The sequence below is a fragment of the Scyliorhinus canicula genome, chromosome 5 (genome assembly GCF_902713615.1).
Source record: "Scyliorhinus canicula chromosome 5, sScyCan1.1, whole genome shotgun sequence".
NCBI classification, from domain to species: Eukaryota; Metazoa; Chordata; class Chondrichthyes; order Carcharhiniformes; family Scyliorhinidae; genus Scyliorhinus; species Scyliorhinus canicula.
Window position 1 is genome coordinate 44,017,166 of NC_052150.1, and position 16,405 is coordinate 44,033,570.

General features: G+C 48.2%; 1 protein-coding gene across 1 annotated transcript; it reads right to left on the reverse strand.

The window, feature by feature from the left end:
- Positions 1-12,221: 12,221 nt before the first annotated feature.
- On the reverse strand, positions 12,222-14,705 carry id4 (inhibitor of DNA binding 4). Its single transcript, XM_038796972.1, has 3 exons — positions 14,153-14,705; positions 13,129-13,189; positions 12,222-12,860 (listed from the first exon to the last, which is right to left on the reverse strand). The coding sequence occupies exons 1-2, from the start codon at positions 14,495-14,497 to the stop codon at positions 13,142-13,144; spliced, it is 393 nt and encodes a 130-aa protein (XP_038652900.1). The 5' UTR covers positions 14,498-14,705; the 3' UTR covers positions 12,222-12,860; positions 13,129-13,141.
- Between the last annotated feature and the right edge of the window lie 1,700 nt (positions 14,706-16,405).

Genomic DNA, 16,405 nt, shown 5'->3' on the forward strand with positions numbered 1-16,405 from the left:
GTGAGGCAGGGTGGGTGAGTTTGTTGGGAAGGGGCAGGGTGGGTGAGCTCTGTTGGGAGAGTGTGGGGTGGGTGAGCTGTATTGGGCTCGGTACAGGGTTGTTGAGCTATGCTGGGCTGGGTGCAGGGTGGGCAAGCTGTGTTGGGCTGGGTGCAGGGTGGATGAGCTGTGTTGGGAGAGTGTGGGATGGGTGAGCTGTGTTGGGCTGGGTGGAGGATGGGTGAGCTGTGTTTGGAGAGTGTGGGGTGGGTCAGCTGTGTTGGGCTGGGTACAGGGTGGGTGAGCTGTGTTGGGAGAGTGTGGGATGGGGAGCTGTGTTGGGCTGGGTGGAGGGTGGGCAAGCTGTGTTGGGTTGGGTGCAGGGTGTCTGAGCAGTGTTGGGAGATTGTGGGGTCGGTGATCTGTGTTGACCTAGATGCAGGGTGGGTGAGCTGTGATAGAAGAGTGTGGGGTGGGTGAGCTGTGTTGGGGTGGATGCAGGGTGGGTGAGCTGTGTTGGGCAGGGGCAGGGTGGGTGAGATGTGTTGGGCTAGGTGCAGGGTGGGTGAGCTGTGTTGGGTGGGTGCAGGATGGGTGAGCAATGTTGGGTGGGTGCAGGGTTGGTGAGCTGTGTTGTGTGGGTGCAGGGTGGGTGAGCAGTGTTGGGCAGCGTCAGGGTAGGTGAGCTGTGTTGGGTGGGTGCAGGCTGGATGAGCTGTGTTGAGCTGGATGCAGGGTGGGTGAGTTGTGTAGGGTGTGTGCAGGGTGGGTGAGCTGTGTTGGGCAGCGTCAGGGTAGGTGAGCTGTGTTGGGTGGATGCAGGGTGGGTGAGCTATGTTGGATGGGAGCGGGGTGGGTGAGCAGTGTTGGGTGGATACAGGTGTGTGAGCTATGTTGGGTGGGTGCAGGGTGGGTGAGCTGTGTTGGGCAGGGGCAGGGTGGGTGAGCTATGTTCAGCGGGTGCAGGTTGGGTGAGCTGTGTTGGGTGGGTGCAGGGTGGGTGAGCTGTGTTGGGCAGCGTCAGGGTCGGTGAGCTGTGTTGGGTGGGTGCAGGGTGGATGAGCTGTGTTGAGCTGGATGCAGGGTGGGTGAGTTGTGTAGGGTGTGTGCAGGGTGGGTGAGCTGTGTTGGGCTGGGTACAGGGTGGGTGAACTGTGTTGGGCGGGTGCAGGGTTGGTGAGCTGTGTTGGGCGGGTGCAGGGTGGATGAGCTGTGTTGAGCTGGATGCAGGGTGGGTGAGCTGTGTTGGGTGGGTGCAGAGTGGGTGAGCTGTGTTGGGCTGGGTACAGGGTGGGTGAACTGTGTTGGGCGGGTGCAGGGTTGGTGAGCTGTGTTGGGCGGGTGCAGGGTGGGTGAACTGTGTTGGGTGGGTGCAGGGTGGGTGAACTGTGTTGGGCGGGTGCAGGGTTGGTGAGCTGTGTTGGGCGGGTGCAGGGTTGGTGAGCTGTGTTGGGCAGGGGCAGGGTGGGTGAGCTGTGTTGGGCAGGGGCAGGGTGGGTGAGCTATGTTCAGCGGGTGCAGGTTGGGTGAGCTGTGTTGGGTGGATGCCGGGTGGGTGAGCTGTGTTGGGCAGCGTCAGGGTAGGTGAGCTGTGTTGGGTAGGTGTAGGGTGGATGAGCTGTGTTGAGCTGGATGCAGGGTGGGTGAGCTGTGTTGGGTGGGTGCAGGGTGGGTGAGCTGTGTTGGGTGGATGCAGGGTGGGTGAGCTATGTTGGATGGGAGCGGGGTGGGTGAGCAGTGTTGGGTGGATACAGGTGTGTGAGCTATGTTGGGAGGGTGCAGGTTGGGTGAGCTGTGTTGGGTTGGGTGAGCTGTGTTGGGCAGGGGCAGGGTGGGTAAGTTATGTTGGGTGGCTGCAGGGTGGCTGAGCTATGTTGGGTTGGGTGCAGGGTGGGTGAGCTGTTTTGGGAGAGTGTGGGGTGGGTGAGCTGTATTGGGCTAGGGACAGGGTGTTGGGCTATGTTTGGCTGGGTGCAGGGTGGGTGAGCTGCGTTGGGAGAGTGTGGGGTGGGTGAGCTCTGTTGGGCAGGGGCAGGGTGGGTGAGCTGTGTTGGATGGGAGCAGGGTGGGTGAGCAGTGTTGGGTGGATACAAGTGTGTGAGCTATGTTGGGTGGGTGCAGGGTGGGTGAGCTGTGTTGGGCAGGGGCAGGGTGAGTGAGCTATGTTCAGCGGGTGCAGGGTGGGTGAGCTGTGTTGGGCAGGGGCAGGGTGGGTGAGCTATGTTCAGCGGGTGCAGGTTGGGTAAGCTGTGTTGGGTGGGTGCAGGGTGGGTGAGCTGTGTTGGGCAGCGTCAGGGTAGGTGAGCTGTGTTGGGTGGGTGCAGGGTGGATGAGCTGCGTTGAGCTGGATGCAGGGTGGGTGAGCTGTGTTGGGTGGGTGCAGGGTGGGTGAGCTGTGTTGGGTGGATGCAGAGTGGGTGAGCTTTGTTGGGTGGGTGCAGGGTTGGTGAGTTGTGTTGGTGGATGCAGGATGGGTGTGCTATGTTGGGTGGGTGAGCTATGTTGGGTGGGTGCAGGTTGGGTGAGCTGTGTTGGGTGAGTGCAGGGTTGATGAGCTGTGTTGGGAGAGGGTGGGGTGGGTGAGCTGTGTTGGGTGGGTGCAGGTTGGGTGAGCTGTGTTGGGTGAGTGCAGGGTTGATGAGCTGTGTTGGGCGGGTGCAGGTTGGGTGAGCTGTGTTGGGTGGGTGCTGGGTGGGTGAGCTGTGTTGGGAGAGTGTGGGGTGAATGAGCTGTGTTGGGCTAGATGCAGGGTGGGTGATCTGTGTTGGGCTGGGTGCAGGGTAGGTGAGCTGTGTTGGGTTGGGTGCAGGGTGGGTGAGCTGTGTTGGGTGAGTGTGAGGTGGGTGAGCTGTGTTGGGCTAGACGCAGGTTGGGTTAGCTGTGTTTGGCAGGGGCAGAGTGGGTGAGCTGTGTTGGGGTGGATGCAGGGTGGCTGAGCTATGTTGGGTTGGGTGCAGGGTGGGTGAGCTGTGTTGGGTGAGTGTGAGGTGGGTGAGCTGTGTTGGGCTAGACGCAGGTTGGGTTAGCTGTGTTTGGCAGGGGCAGAGTGGGTGAGCTGTGTTGGGGTGGATGCAGCTTGGGCGAGCCGTGTTGGGTGGGTGAGCTGTGTTGGGAGAGTGTGGGGTGGGTGAGCTGTATTGCGTGGATACAGGATGTGTGAGCTATGTTGGGTGGGTGCAGGGTGGGTGAGCTGTGTTGCGCGGGTGCAGGTTGGGTGAGCTGTGTTGGGTGGGTGCAGTGTTGGTGTGCTATGTTGGGTGGGTACAGGGTGGGCGAGCTGTGTTGGGGTTGGTGCAGGGTGAGTGAGCTGTGTTGAGCTGGGTGCAGGGTGGGTGAGCTGTGTTGGGTGGGTGCAGGGTGGGTGAGCTGTGTTCGGAGAGTGTGGGGTGGGTGAGCTGTGTTGGGCTGGGTGCAGGGTGGGTGAGCTGTGTTGGGTTGGGTGCAGGGTGGGTAAGCTGCGTTGGGAGAGTGTGGGGTGGGTGAGCTGTGTTGGGCTAGATGCTGGTTTAGTTAGCTGTTTTGGGCAGGGGTAGAGTGGGTGAGCTGTGTTGGGCTGGATGCAGAGTGGGTTAGCTGTGTTGGGCTAGTGTGTGATGGGTGAGCTGTGTTGGGCTCGGTACAGGATGGGTGAGCTGTGTGGAGCTGGGTGTAGGGTGGGTGAGCTGTGTTGGGCAGGGGCTGGGTTGGTGAGCTGTTTTGGGTGGGTACAGGCTGGGTGAGCTGTGTTGGGTGGGTGCAGGTTGGGTGAGCTGTGTTGATTGGGTGCAGGGTGGGTGAGCTATGTTGGGAGAGTGTGTGGAGGGGGTTACAGTCTGTTGTAGTGGAGAGGGTCACAGACTGCTGACTATTCTGAGGGAGGTGGTCTCTGGCTGCCGGCTTCACACCTCCTGCACCCACCTAACCCAGCTCACCCACCCTGCACCCACCCAATACAGCTCACCCACCCAATGCAGCTCACCCACCCTGCACCCACCCAACACAGCTCACCCACCCTGCACCCAATACAGCTCACCTACCCTGCACCCACCTGACCCAGCTCACCCACCCTGCACCCACCCAATACAGCTCACCCATCCTGCACCCACCTGACCCAGCTCACCCACCCTGCACCCACCCAATACAGCTCACCTACCTTGCACCCACCCAACACAGCTCACCCATCCTGTACCCACCCAATACAGCTCACCCACCCTGCACCCACCCAATACAGCTCACCTACCCTGCACCCAGCCAATACAGCTCACCCACCCTGCACCCACCCAATACAGCCCACCCACCCTGCACCCACCCAACACAGCTCACCCACCCAACACAGCTCACCCACCCTGTACCCACCCAACACACGCACCCATCCTGCACCCACCCAACTCAGCTCACCAACCCTGCACCCACCCAACACACGCACCCATCCTGCACCCACCCAATACAGCTCACCCACCCTGCAACCTCCAACCCAGCTCACCCACCCTGCACCCACCCAATACAGCTCACCCACCCTGCAACCTCCAACCCAGCTCACCCACCCTGCACCCACCCAATACAGCTCACCCATCCTGCACCCACCCAACATAGCTCATCCATCCTGCACCCACCCAACATAGCTCACCAAACCTCCACCCTCCCAACTCAGCTCACCCACCCTGCATTCACCCAATACAACTCTCCCATCCTGCACCCACCCTGCACCCAGCCAATGCAGCTCACCCACCCTGCACCCACCCAACACAGCTCACCCACCCTGCCGCTGCCCAACACAGCTCACCCATTCTGCACCCATCCAACACAACTCACCCATCCTGCACCCACCCAACACAGCTCACCCATGCAATACAGCTCACCCACCCTGCACCCACCTGATACAGCTCACCGACCCTGCACCCTCCCAACACAGCTCTCCAACCCTGCACCCACCCAACACAACTGACCCACCCTGCCCTGTCCAACACTGTACCCTCCCATTGTTGAAAGGTGAAGATTGGAGAGTGAGCCCGGAAGTAGAAGAGCATTATCAGGTTGAGGAAGGGCAGTTTTTCAAAATTGGATTTGTTCACAGGATGTGGGCAGTGCTGGCTAGGTGTGGGGGCATGTGGGGGCATGTTCTTTCAGGTTTTTTACAGAGCAGCTCCTGCTATTAATCACTGTCCTAACCAGAGATTAAGAGTGGCTGGAACCCTGAGTAAATTTCCACTTAAGTATCGGGCATCAAGCCAATGCTCCGCCACTAAGGACCCTGTTGAAGACATTGATGGAGGGCACTGCGCAAAATAATTCTATCCATTGGAAGTTTAAACTTTTCAGACAAGGACCACACATGTATGCAGGCCAGCACTTCAGCAGGGTCCCAGAACAAATGTCTCCACATTCACTGCGGTTGTCATTGTAAGATTCTGTCCTCTATCTTTCCGACAGGTGAGTCAGGTTAAAATTACCTTTCGCCTGGGGAGAGTCAACTTTTCCCATATATATTTTCATGAAAAAACTGGATGAATGCACTACTGAGATATTTTAAATGTCTCCTCCTGTTGCTTTATAGAATTCTAGTAATCTTTGCGTTTTCTACCTGGGAACTAAGGGGTTGTCGGCTCTTGTGACATCATCAGGTTTCTGCATTTCTCAATTTGCTAGCATGTACTTACGTTGACGTAGAAAAATGTTGCAATATTTTTCGGTATGTTTTCTTTTGGCCAGCTGCCAATGACTTATAGAAGTTAAAATGGGGGTGGAGGCGGGGAAGCAGGTGCCAGGAGTGTGCAGTCAGTACCATGATCAGTGATTGTGCAAGTTCAGTATTTGTAACAGTTCATCTCATATCCCACGACACAGGGAATTTTGCTTTCTAATAGTTCCATAAACCCATGTCATGAATATAACCTATCAATCAGAAGTTTGAAAGTTTTTAATCTATCTTCATTTGCACAGACTCCTGTGGATTCCACTGCAGTCAATAATTAGGAATCTGAAAGATAATATTGTGCAAAGGGAATCATCATCTTCCTGATGTTCCAAACTGATTTTAAGGATGAAAAGATCTGCTGTTAATATTTAGCATTTTTGAAGAATATATTCTAATTTATGTCAGAACTGGGGCCTTAATTAGTCAATCACACAATTGGTGCAAAGACCCAAATACTTCAGTTGCTTTTGTTTTATTTATTCATTTTATTTATTCATTTTTAAAAATTTATTCAGGTCAGAATATTGTATACATTGCACACTATGGTCCTCAGGCATGACTGGCCCATAATATGGGGGCAGACGTCAATGTATAACAGCTCTAGGGACACCAGATGCAGCATTTGTATCCTTATAGATGTTTCTTCCTCTGTATTTTCTATTTGCATTTGTATCTACTTATGTCAATTTTTATGATTGCTTGAAGGAAATATGATGAAATGGATTACTGTATGCAGCATGAGAGAGAACAGTGCATCAGGAAAGATTGAACAGGCGGGGGATTTTTCACTCTCGGGAAGAGGAGACAGAGAGGTGGTCTGATAAAGGTTTTTAAGATCATGAAAGAGTTTGAAAGAGCATAGAGATGTTTCTGCTTGCAGGCAAGGCAATTAATTGTCTTTAATCAGAGTCTGGGTGGAATGTGAAATGCTCCACCACAAGGTGTAGTTAAAAGGTGATTAGCACAAATGCATTTAAGGAGGAAGTAAGATATTCACATAAGAAAAATGATATAATAATAATAATGATCTTTATTGTCACAAATAGGCTTACATTAACATTGCAATGACGTTACTGTGAAAAGCCCCTCGTCGCCACATTCCGGCGCCTGTTCGGGTACACAGAGGGAGAATTCAGAATGTCCAATTCACCTAACAGCACGTCTTTTGGGACTTATGGGAGGAAACCGGAGCACCCGGAGGAAACCCACGCAGACACGCGAAGAACTTGCAGACTCTGCACAGACATTACTGTGAAGCAACAGTACTAACCACTGTGCTACTGTGCCGTCCGCAGCTGATTAGATTAGATGTTGTAAGGGCAGCACGGTGGCACAGTGGTTAGCATTGCTGCCTACGGCACTGAGGACCCGGGTTCGAATCCCGGCTCTGGGTCACTGTCCGTTAGGAGTTTGCACATTCTCCCCGTGTCTGCGTGGGTTTCACTCCCACAACCCAAAAGATGTGCAGGATAGGTGGATTGGCCACGCTAAATTGCCCCTTAATTGGAAAAAATAATTGGGTACTCTAAATTTAATTTAAAAAATTTAAAATAAAGATTAGATGTTGTAGGGTGGGAAGAGGTTCATGTGAGAGTATAAAGCCTTGTATTTGACCAAATAGTCTGTAACATCACTGTAAGTATTTTACCTTGCAATAGCATCTTTTAGGAAGGAGACACTTTTTAAAGCCTCCATAATTCTTTTGAGAATTCAACGAGCCATTCATCGGTACTTTTCAAGAATATTCCTATTTGAACAGTTGTCAGCATCCAACAGTGAGAAATATACATGGATGTACTTAGACACTTGTAACTAAGACGCAAGATACTCTTGTATGTTTATTAAATGCTGCTTTAAAAATAATTGATACAATGATGAACATTACAAAATGTGACATCTTCCTGTTTTGAGTGACATAGTCTCACGTGTTGGCAATTTTGCTGCTGTGTCAGAAGGTTGTAAATTTAAGGGCTTGAGCACATACTATTGCACTGAGACTTTGAGCCGAGAGTGAGGGATTTGCATCTTTGGTGATATTGTAATCAAATTAAATGTTAAACTGAAGCTTCATCTGCCATTCAAAGCGTTCTCATGGGGTTTTGGCCAATAGTCCTTCCTCAGTCAATACCAGAAAGCAAAACAGATACTCTGGCCATTTATTCATAGACTTGCATTTTCCTGCATAGTAACAGGTTGGACATCAAGAAGAAATTCATTGGATGTTTTGAGGGTGTAATTAGGTACGATAAAAAGCAAGAACTTTCATTATTTATAAAGCAAATTAAGAATCTTTTTAAATGTTGCCCTCTTTCATGTTGCTTCATTATACCAGCCAAGAGTGTTACTTCTACTGAAAAGAGTGTGATGTTTATGTGTTAGCCCTGGGTTTTTGCCTGCTTAAATCACCAGATGTTACTTTTCTTAATCTCCTCCTTTAATTTCTGCCTCTTTTTCATGTTTTCAATATCCCACTGAGACAATGTAGAAGGGGCCAGAAAAACAGAAGTTTTGTGTTGCACAGGGCATTGTACAACAACATTCTTAAAATGAAATAGGGAGAGAAAAAATATCACAGGCATTTATATAGTGCCTTTTATGACCTCAAGATGTCATATGACCCCAAAGAGCTTCACAATATCATGCTACCTCACCACAGAGTGCAGGGGCACACAGCAGCCAGCTCACACACAGCATGACTCCACAAACAGCAATAAGGTAAATGACCAGATAATATTCTTGTGATGTGTGATCGTTAAATATTGGCCCCGGTGAACTCCCCTGTTCTTCCTTGAAATTGGGCCAGGAAATCTTTTATAAATGAATAAGAGGTCAGACATGGCCAAATCTGCTATAGAATCATCTGCTGTCAAATGTTAGAGGACACTTTTTACTCTCGAATTTCTTGAGCTCTCTCATTTTTGAAACTTTTGTTTACATCCAGTAAACAATCTGACTGATCATTAGAGAACATTAATGAATTAGCACCAATAAAGAAGAGAAAACTTAAGAGAATTGCCCTGGACTTTCGCAAACCTAGAGTACCCTTCCAAAATGAAGGGTATGTTTTGCTTTCAGGCTATCCCCATGGGATGTTTTCTGTTGTAAGTCAGCAATCACAATTCTCTCTTTAATTTAAACAGTTTAAATAATTATTTTCATCTGCTTGACTGTATGTAAAATATTAAAACCAATGTTACAACTCCTACTGGTATGACGGCCCCTTGCTGGCAATAAGTTCCAGCTTGTTTGTAAGTTCAAAGTCAAGGCTGAAGAAACCCTCTGGTAGCTCGTTAAGGGTGAAATTGTCATTTCACCGAAGACATCAATTTGTCTTAAAACATGCAATATTATAATTGGACCAGCAAAACCCGAGTTCAGATTTGCGAATTCTTGATGGGCGTCATCTCAATTAGGACCAAAGGGGAAACATTGGTGGCTCTGGAGAGTGATGGTCTGGCCCACCAGACACCCAGCAATTTTTTTAAATTTATGTCCAGTCTATTGACCTTTAGTTGGCTGGATGGCTGGTTTGTGTTGCAGAGGGAAGCCAACAGCACGGGTTCAATTCCAGCCTTAGCTGAAGTTACCACTGCCTTCTCAATCTTGTTCCTCCTCGTGAGGTGTTGTGACCCTCAGGTTAAATTACCACCAGTCAGCTCCCCAAACGGGACAGCGGCCTGTGGGGACATTCGTTGACTTTTCCTAATAGAATTATGTTTGCAATCCAGACACAGGCGGAAGGTAACGAGCAGCAAATGGTTAAAATAAATATTCTGACACCGCCGATTATTTTTTTTCTCCCTTGGACATTACTGGCCTGTAGGGGGCGAGATTGAACGCAGAATTCAGTTTCGCTCCCAGTTATTCTGATGGGACCCGCGCTCGAACCTTTGGACAGTGTTGGGATTGGGGACCAGTTCTTAAACCAGCAGCAGCACTCTTAAAATGTATACACATTCACCGGTCCACCTTTAAATCGTGGGCGTCAGAAAACACACATACTGTCCAATGCAGTCAGATGACTGTGGACATAAAGCAAAGTTCACGGTGGTACATTAGCCAAACAGTCACTTAAAAAAAATGGAAGGGATGGGGGGTAGTCTGCAAGACGACTTTAAGGATATGGAGCACAAAACTGCGTTTTGAATACACTTATCTTGCGCCAGTTTTCTTAATTTGAAAGGTTCTCCCGTTAACTTTAATTTTCATCTGTGTTTTTGTTTGCTCTGTGGGTTTATGGAGTGAGGAATATAATCACCCCTCCTTTAAAACTCAGTGAGAGGCTGGTCCCTGGGAATACCTGGTAGGGAGACGAACCACGTGTGGGTTTTGTACTGCACTGGTATTTGGAACTGCACCCAAATCTGCCAGTTATTTAGGGGGAAAAAACGCTGCTCAATAAATTAACACACCCAACAATCCTACTGCTTCCACTTTGAGCCGCCGTCAAAGTGCCATCAGTTTATACGTCAAGCTCAATAACAGAACCCAAACCTGGGCTGTTCAGTTCGAACAAAATCTTTAATCCATATAACAGCAGCGAAACTATAACCCCCACCCCAAATGTGATCCTGTTAGAAGCGATCTCTGGATGATTCAAAGGGTGAAAATCCGATTTTAGGAAACCTAATCAAGTTGCTGTCCTGATCGTTTATTTTTCTAACCTATTATTAAATTAAATCGTGTGTGTGTGTGTGTGTGTGTGTACATACCTATCTTTGTACAGATGTGGCCGAATCTAGACCGAGGACCAAAGATCAGGTCAGATCGTTCGGAATTAACTCCCACTTCAACAGCAATTCCAAGATGGAGATGAAAGAAAACGCAATCCTAAATCACCAAATGTCCCTCCATCCCTAAAGTGCGTTGTTACCGAACAAGGCGCGCAGCTCAAAATCGCACCGTCCAACCATAACCTCCCCCGCCCCCACAAAAAAAGATCTAGCTTTTAATTCCTCCTGAAACTCGCTGTAAAATGTGGAGAAAGCCCTCCCAGACCAGAATTTACAATCCCAAACTCCCAGACATCTCTCCAGTGTGTGAGGTTGCTGCTCAGACACAAAACACAGTCTCATCCTCTGCTTCTAGAATTCCGGATATGGTAACTAAATGTACCCACCAACATCTAGAAACAGGCTCTTTGCAATAATGTACATCCATTTCTGACGGCCTGTTCCGCGGCCCTCATTGATCCACTTTTGCACCAATTTTAGAAAAACAAATGTCCCGGGCTACATACATTTATTCAAAATTGTTCACCTCCAAAATCCAATCAATCCCTCCATCATTAAACTCAAAAAGGAGATCCAATCACATCAAGTTGTCGGCGTTGCGAACCCACAGAGTCCCCCTCCCCCTATCATGAGAGATGGTCTATGTATCCCCGGTGCTTTGACTCAGTTTAGTCACATCGCCGCACGGACATATCTATCCCACCGCCTCAAAAATATCTTCACACGGCTCTGGCCACGCAACGTCAGATGATAAACACTTCTCAAAATACTCTGTTTTTTTGTGTGCGTTAGCTTCGTGATAGGTAACGAAAACCTGTTTTCAAGGACTGTTGTTTATTTTTAAGAAATGAAACTGGCATCCGGATTCGAACACGTTTATTTAATTGTCGGGATTAATTTAGGGGCAAAGTGGTTGTGTGCGCGATGCAAAAAGACTTTCCGAGCCAGGGGATTTAAGTTTACCAAATGGCTGCAGCACCTCAGACACCGTGTCAAACATTCCCTGTCCCATCTCTCTGGAGGGAGGTCACCCATGATTGAGACGCCTTCGTCGATTTCACAAATGGGTCAATATCATTCTTTCACACATGAATTGGTCACACCGTAAATTAACACTGCCGATGTAATGGGGGGGGGGGGGGGGGGGGGGGGGGGGTAGGTGAAGAGGGAGGACTAAAACCAGTAGTGTTTGAAGATTCAGAGGTTGGAGCATGGGCAGTTTTGGACTGGGCTACATCGGAGAACAAAACGTTCGACCGATCTGTCAACTTCTGCTGCTGTAGCTAATTCTGAAACTAGTTCACTGCGAAATGAGCTGGGGTTCTTGTTTAGCCTGCAATGCTTTTTTCAATAGTTTCAATAACAAGTCATCTCAATGAACCTTCCTCTCCCCCCCCCCCCCCCTCCTCAGTCAGCTGAAAATTGTTTTGTTTTTAATATTCCCGCATCTCTGCCTCCAAGACCCAAGGAAATCGACAAACTGAATTGAAACGTTGGGGAGGGAACTAAAATGAAATTGCATCAGTCATAAACCGCAAACAGGAGGTTGAACTTGCAACGAAGTTAGCAAACTGAATATGAAATTATGATCATTTAATTTCGGATACAACCCCCCCCCCCCCCCCCCCCCACCCACCCACCCATCCCAAAATTGCCTCAAATGCTCAGCAATTTTATTAGCAAAGTGCCGCCTCCAGCGTAGGCAACCATACCATTTTTAGTCGGGTCACTTGAATTATTTTTTTAAAAACATGATTCATCTTCTGCTGTGTACATGGCTTTCAATCGAAGGGGCGGGAGGAATGAAAGAAACCGTGTAAAACTGTACAAAAATCTTTTTTTAATAAAAAATATCTTATAATTACAATGATCTATTAAAGCATATACATTTCCACGTACACTCATAAAGAACATCTTGAATATGTACAGCAGGTTAAGATTCGCCGCCCATCCCGCGTTTGTTATTTCTTTACAATGTGACTTTTTAAAAGATTGGTTTCTTTTTTTTTATATAAAAAAAGCGGCGAATCCACACTTCCCTGGCCCAAACCAGTCTTCTATTTAAAACATGACAGAACATCTGGAAGATTCTGCTGCATTAGTAAAGGGCGTCAGTAATCAGTTGCTTTTTAGTCGATGAAACTTTCTACGTCTCTCCTAGATGGGTTTCGCTGGTATCTTCCAACGAGCCGCCGACCAGCCTGGCGAAGTCACTCAAAAATTTTGCCCCCCCACCCCAGCCCTCCCCCCCCAAAATGTCCCAAGATCAGAGCTCTTTGTGGTTGCAACGCTTGTGAGCAGCAGAGAGATAAGTAATGATTTGGCAGAAACCCCTCTCTCAGGGTGGGATCCGTTGGACAGGTTTTTGGCGTTGATAGCAAGGATTAGATTTTTTTGTCCTTTTCTTTCCCCCCCTTCCTCTTTTTCCCCCTCTCTGGTCTGTGCGTGTGTGTGCGAGCGATTCTCGGGCACACCTGTATAAGAAAGAATGAACAGAGGGGGTGTGTGAAACACTCTACTCCAGACTGACTGGCGCCATCGACACAACACAAGGCATGCTTGATCAGTAACCCAAAACAAATCAGGGTCAGACAGCAGCTCTATCCCCAACCGTACGAACTTCAAACCAGGGACAGCTGCACGCTCCTCGTACAGTTAACAAAACACACACACACACAAACGGCAACGTTTACTTCTAACGCTCGAAATTGACCGTCATTTACAAGCGAAAGTAAATATTACCTCACACATCACATCAGCGGCACAGAATACTGTCTTCTGGTCTTCTGACTTTAGACCCAGCCTGCAAAACACACAAAAAAAAACTTTTGAATATTCCTGGCATGTTGCATTTTATCTTTGGCAAGAAGACGAAAACATTTTGAGAAGCACTTTACAAATACAATGCCGAGAACTGCACGTCGTCATATCCGCATCATATCGAAATGCATGTGCTGTTTTGTAACATTTACGATGCTTAACAACACCAGAATTAAGAGACGGGATTTAAAATATCCCCCATCCCTCCCACCAACAAGGTGGGAATTGAATGGGACTAGTTTTCAACGCTAACGTATATATCCCTCTCTCCAGCCTGGTTCAGGTTTGGCAAGAGCCAAACGCCTTTCTATAGTTCCCACCCAGCAAAATAAGGAATAGGCCACAGAAATAATCACGTTTCCTGTTGTAATACATTCGGCAGTAATGTGTTTCCAAAGGTATAATCACACCTCTATGTGTAAACATTTTTTTTTAATGAGGATGCATCACTTTAATCTGGGATTTCTGGGTCGCAGCATCACGCAGGAGTGGATGCTGATGTATTTCAGTGCAGGCATCCATCCAGCAATCCCAGCAGTTCGGTGCCGTTAACATTTCACTGGCAACATGCCATCAACACACACACACACACACTTGTCACATGCCTGCAATCCTGCAGGACTTCCCACTAGTAGTGTGGGGAGCACACAATGAGAAAGGGTGAGCCTGAATGTCGCCTCTCCTATACCGCACGGATGGAAAACGAGAGGGAAATACGGGCTTGTCTTGTCATTTGACAAGAGAAAATGCTTAGCTCTGAAGATTAAATGGCTGAAGTGAATAGATAACAATAGGTTTTATTTTGTAATCTGGTTATCCCTGCCCCCCCCCCCCCCCCCTCTTCTTGTAGGAGTACCGGAGGCAGGAATTGCTACTAGGGAGATCTCGCTTTTGAGTAAAGTTTTGTGAAGGTCCCTTTTTTAAAAAAAAATAAAAACAAAAATACCTGGTCCGTGTTGAGAGCTGTCAGAGGATTTCGGGGCGCCGAGGGGCAGATGGCCGGCTGCGCTCTCACCAGAGCCGGGTGCATTTCCAGAGCCAGCTGCAGGTCCAGGATGTAGTCGATCACATGCTGTAGGATCTCCACTTTGCTCACCTTCTTGTTCTGAGGGATGGTGGGGACCAGCTGCTTGAGCTTGGAGTAGCAATCCTTCATGTCGTACTGCAGATCCAGGGAGTCCTCTTCCATCTTGCAGCGGGCGATGCTCAGGCTGCGCTCCGACAGGCAATGCAATGTCATCTCACCGCAGCCTGCCTTCTTCAGAGCAGGGACATCACTGACTGCTTTCATTGCGCCGCGAAATAACACTTCCGTTTTACTGCAACTAACAATGCAGATTATTCTGCAAGTATGTTGCCTTACAATTGCAAAGACAGAAGACAAATAAAATATTTTAAAAAAGAAATATAAACCTTGTTTTTTTTTTAATAAAATCTTTTTTTTTTCCCCCTCTCGCTGTTTAAGATTCCACCGCTTGCCTCCGGAGGTGCAAAATTCACACTGAAGTAAGTGTGGAGATCGCTGCGCTTTATAGCGGCAAAGGGAGATGATTGGCGGCCTGCTTATCCAATCAGGGACGGCCCAGCGCGAACATCCCGCCCCACCCCGCTCATTGAGCCAATGGGAAGGCAGATGTGATGGGCCAGCTCCCAATGCCCGAGGGTCGGTCCAGGTGGGCGGAGCTGGGCGCTTGTCAGCGGGGATGGAGGAGGCGCTGCAGAGGTGCAGGGAGCAGAGAAGGCAGGCAAATTCGTTACCGCTCTGCTAATTGATCACACAGTAGTTCGAGGGGACAGCAAACTGGAGCATCTTTCATACATATATATAGAATGAGAGAGATTTCACTGTGCGCTGTGACATGAAGGCGATGCCCTAAACCAGAACCGATTGTCACTTTCGCTACCTGAGGAGCATTCAGCAGCTCCACACCTCGCGGTGACTCCCCTCGATTGAAACACTGCTTAGTATCGGTCAGCCAGTGTGTAAAATAAACCGACAGGGTCTATTGCTGTGAACGTCTCTCTCCCCCCCCCCCCCCCCTCCCCCGCCCCCACACTCCGTCTGTTTAAATGAACAAGAACACTACTTTGAGATTCTGCCATTTGAAATCTTTCTGGAAAAAATGTGCAGATGTAAAACCTCTTGAGCGGCTACTTCTAAAAGGTCTCCCCCTTCCAAATGGATTGCTGTTTTAATCTAATATGAATTTCCATGGATGCATTGTCTGCGCAGATGTTATCACCAACTGAGGGTCCACCACTTTAATTCGTATTGATGACTTACTAACAAATTGTGCTGCTACATATTTAGTGCAAACACAACAGTTTCGGGTATCATTTCACCATGTATTGGAGTTGGAGATTCACGGTATCATTCCATCACTACTGCTGCGGGCGCATACCACATATTACATCAAAGGTGCGGCTAATTTCCAGCAAACAATTGTTTCACATTCGCTGTGACAATTGGGGGGTGCAAAATGGTTATTTCTCCCTTTTTGTATTCTCCATAATATTGTACTTAAATTGTAGTCGGGAGGTGGAGATATTCGCTGTTAACTTGTCGTAATTGAATTAATTATGTCACCTGGACCCCAGATAAATACCTCACAAATCTGTCCAAGAAATCTCAACCATATTTTGAGGATGGGTGTCAACTTACGATATTAAAAAGAGTATTTTAGAAACGACCAATTTTAGTCAAATTTATGGATTATTTATTATAATGATTATGGTGCAGATCAGCCACTTGGAGATACTTATTCTAATGCACTGCACATATTATTCGAATAAAAATCATTCGGCCATAACAGCAGGTCATTTCTGTGTGTGTGTGTGTGAATCCTGTGTCTATTTGTGTGAATATGTGGAAACCTAGTTGGTTTGGTGCGCCTAAAGACATTGGTGTATATATGTGTATATGTGCATTTATGTATTCATCTGTAATATATTAGCGTGGCTTTGTGAGTTAGGAATAAATAACACCGAGACAAAAATTATCTTAATACAGATAATAATGGAGACCTGGGAACGACGACCAAGTTATAATAGAAATGCAGTTTTTCTGGTTGCACAGTAAATCACAAAAGCAGGGCTGATGGGAACTCTTAAGTTTAGATTAGTGTCTTAAAACCAACCAAGGGTATCAGTATTTATATAGATAGATATAAACGAATGGATAGAAACGAAGACTGCGAAA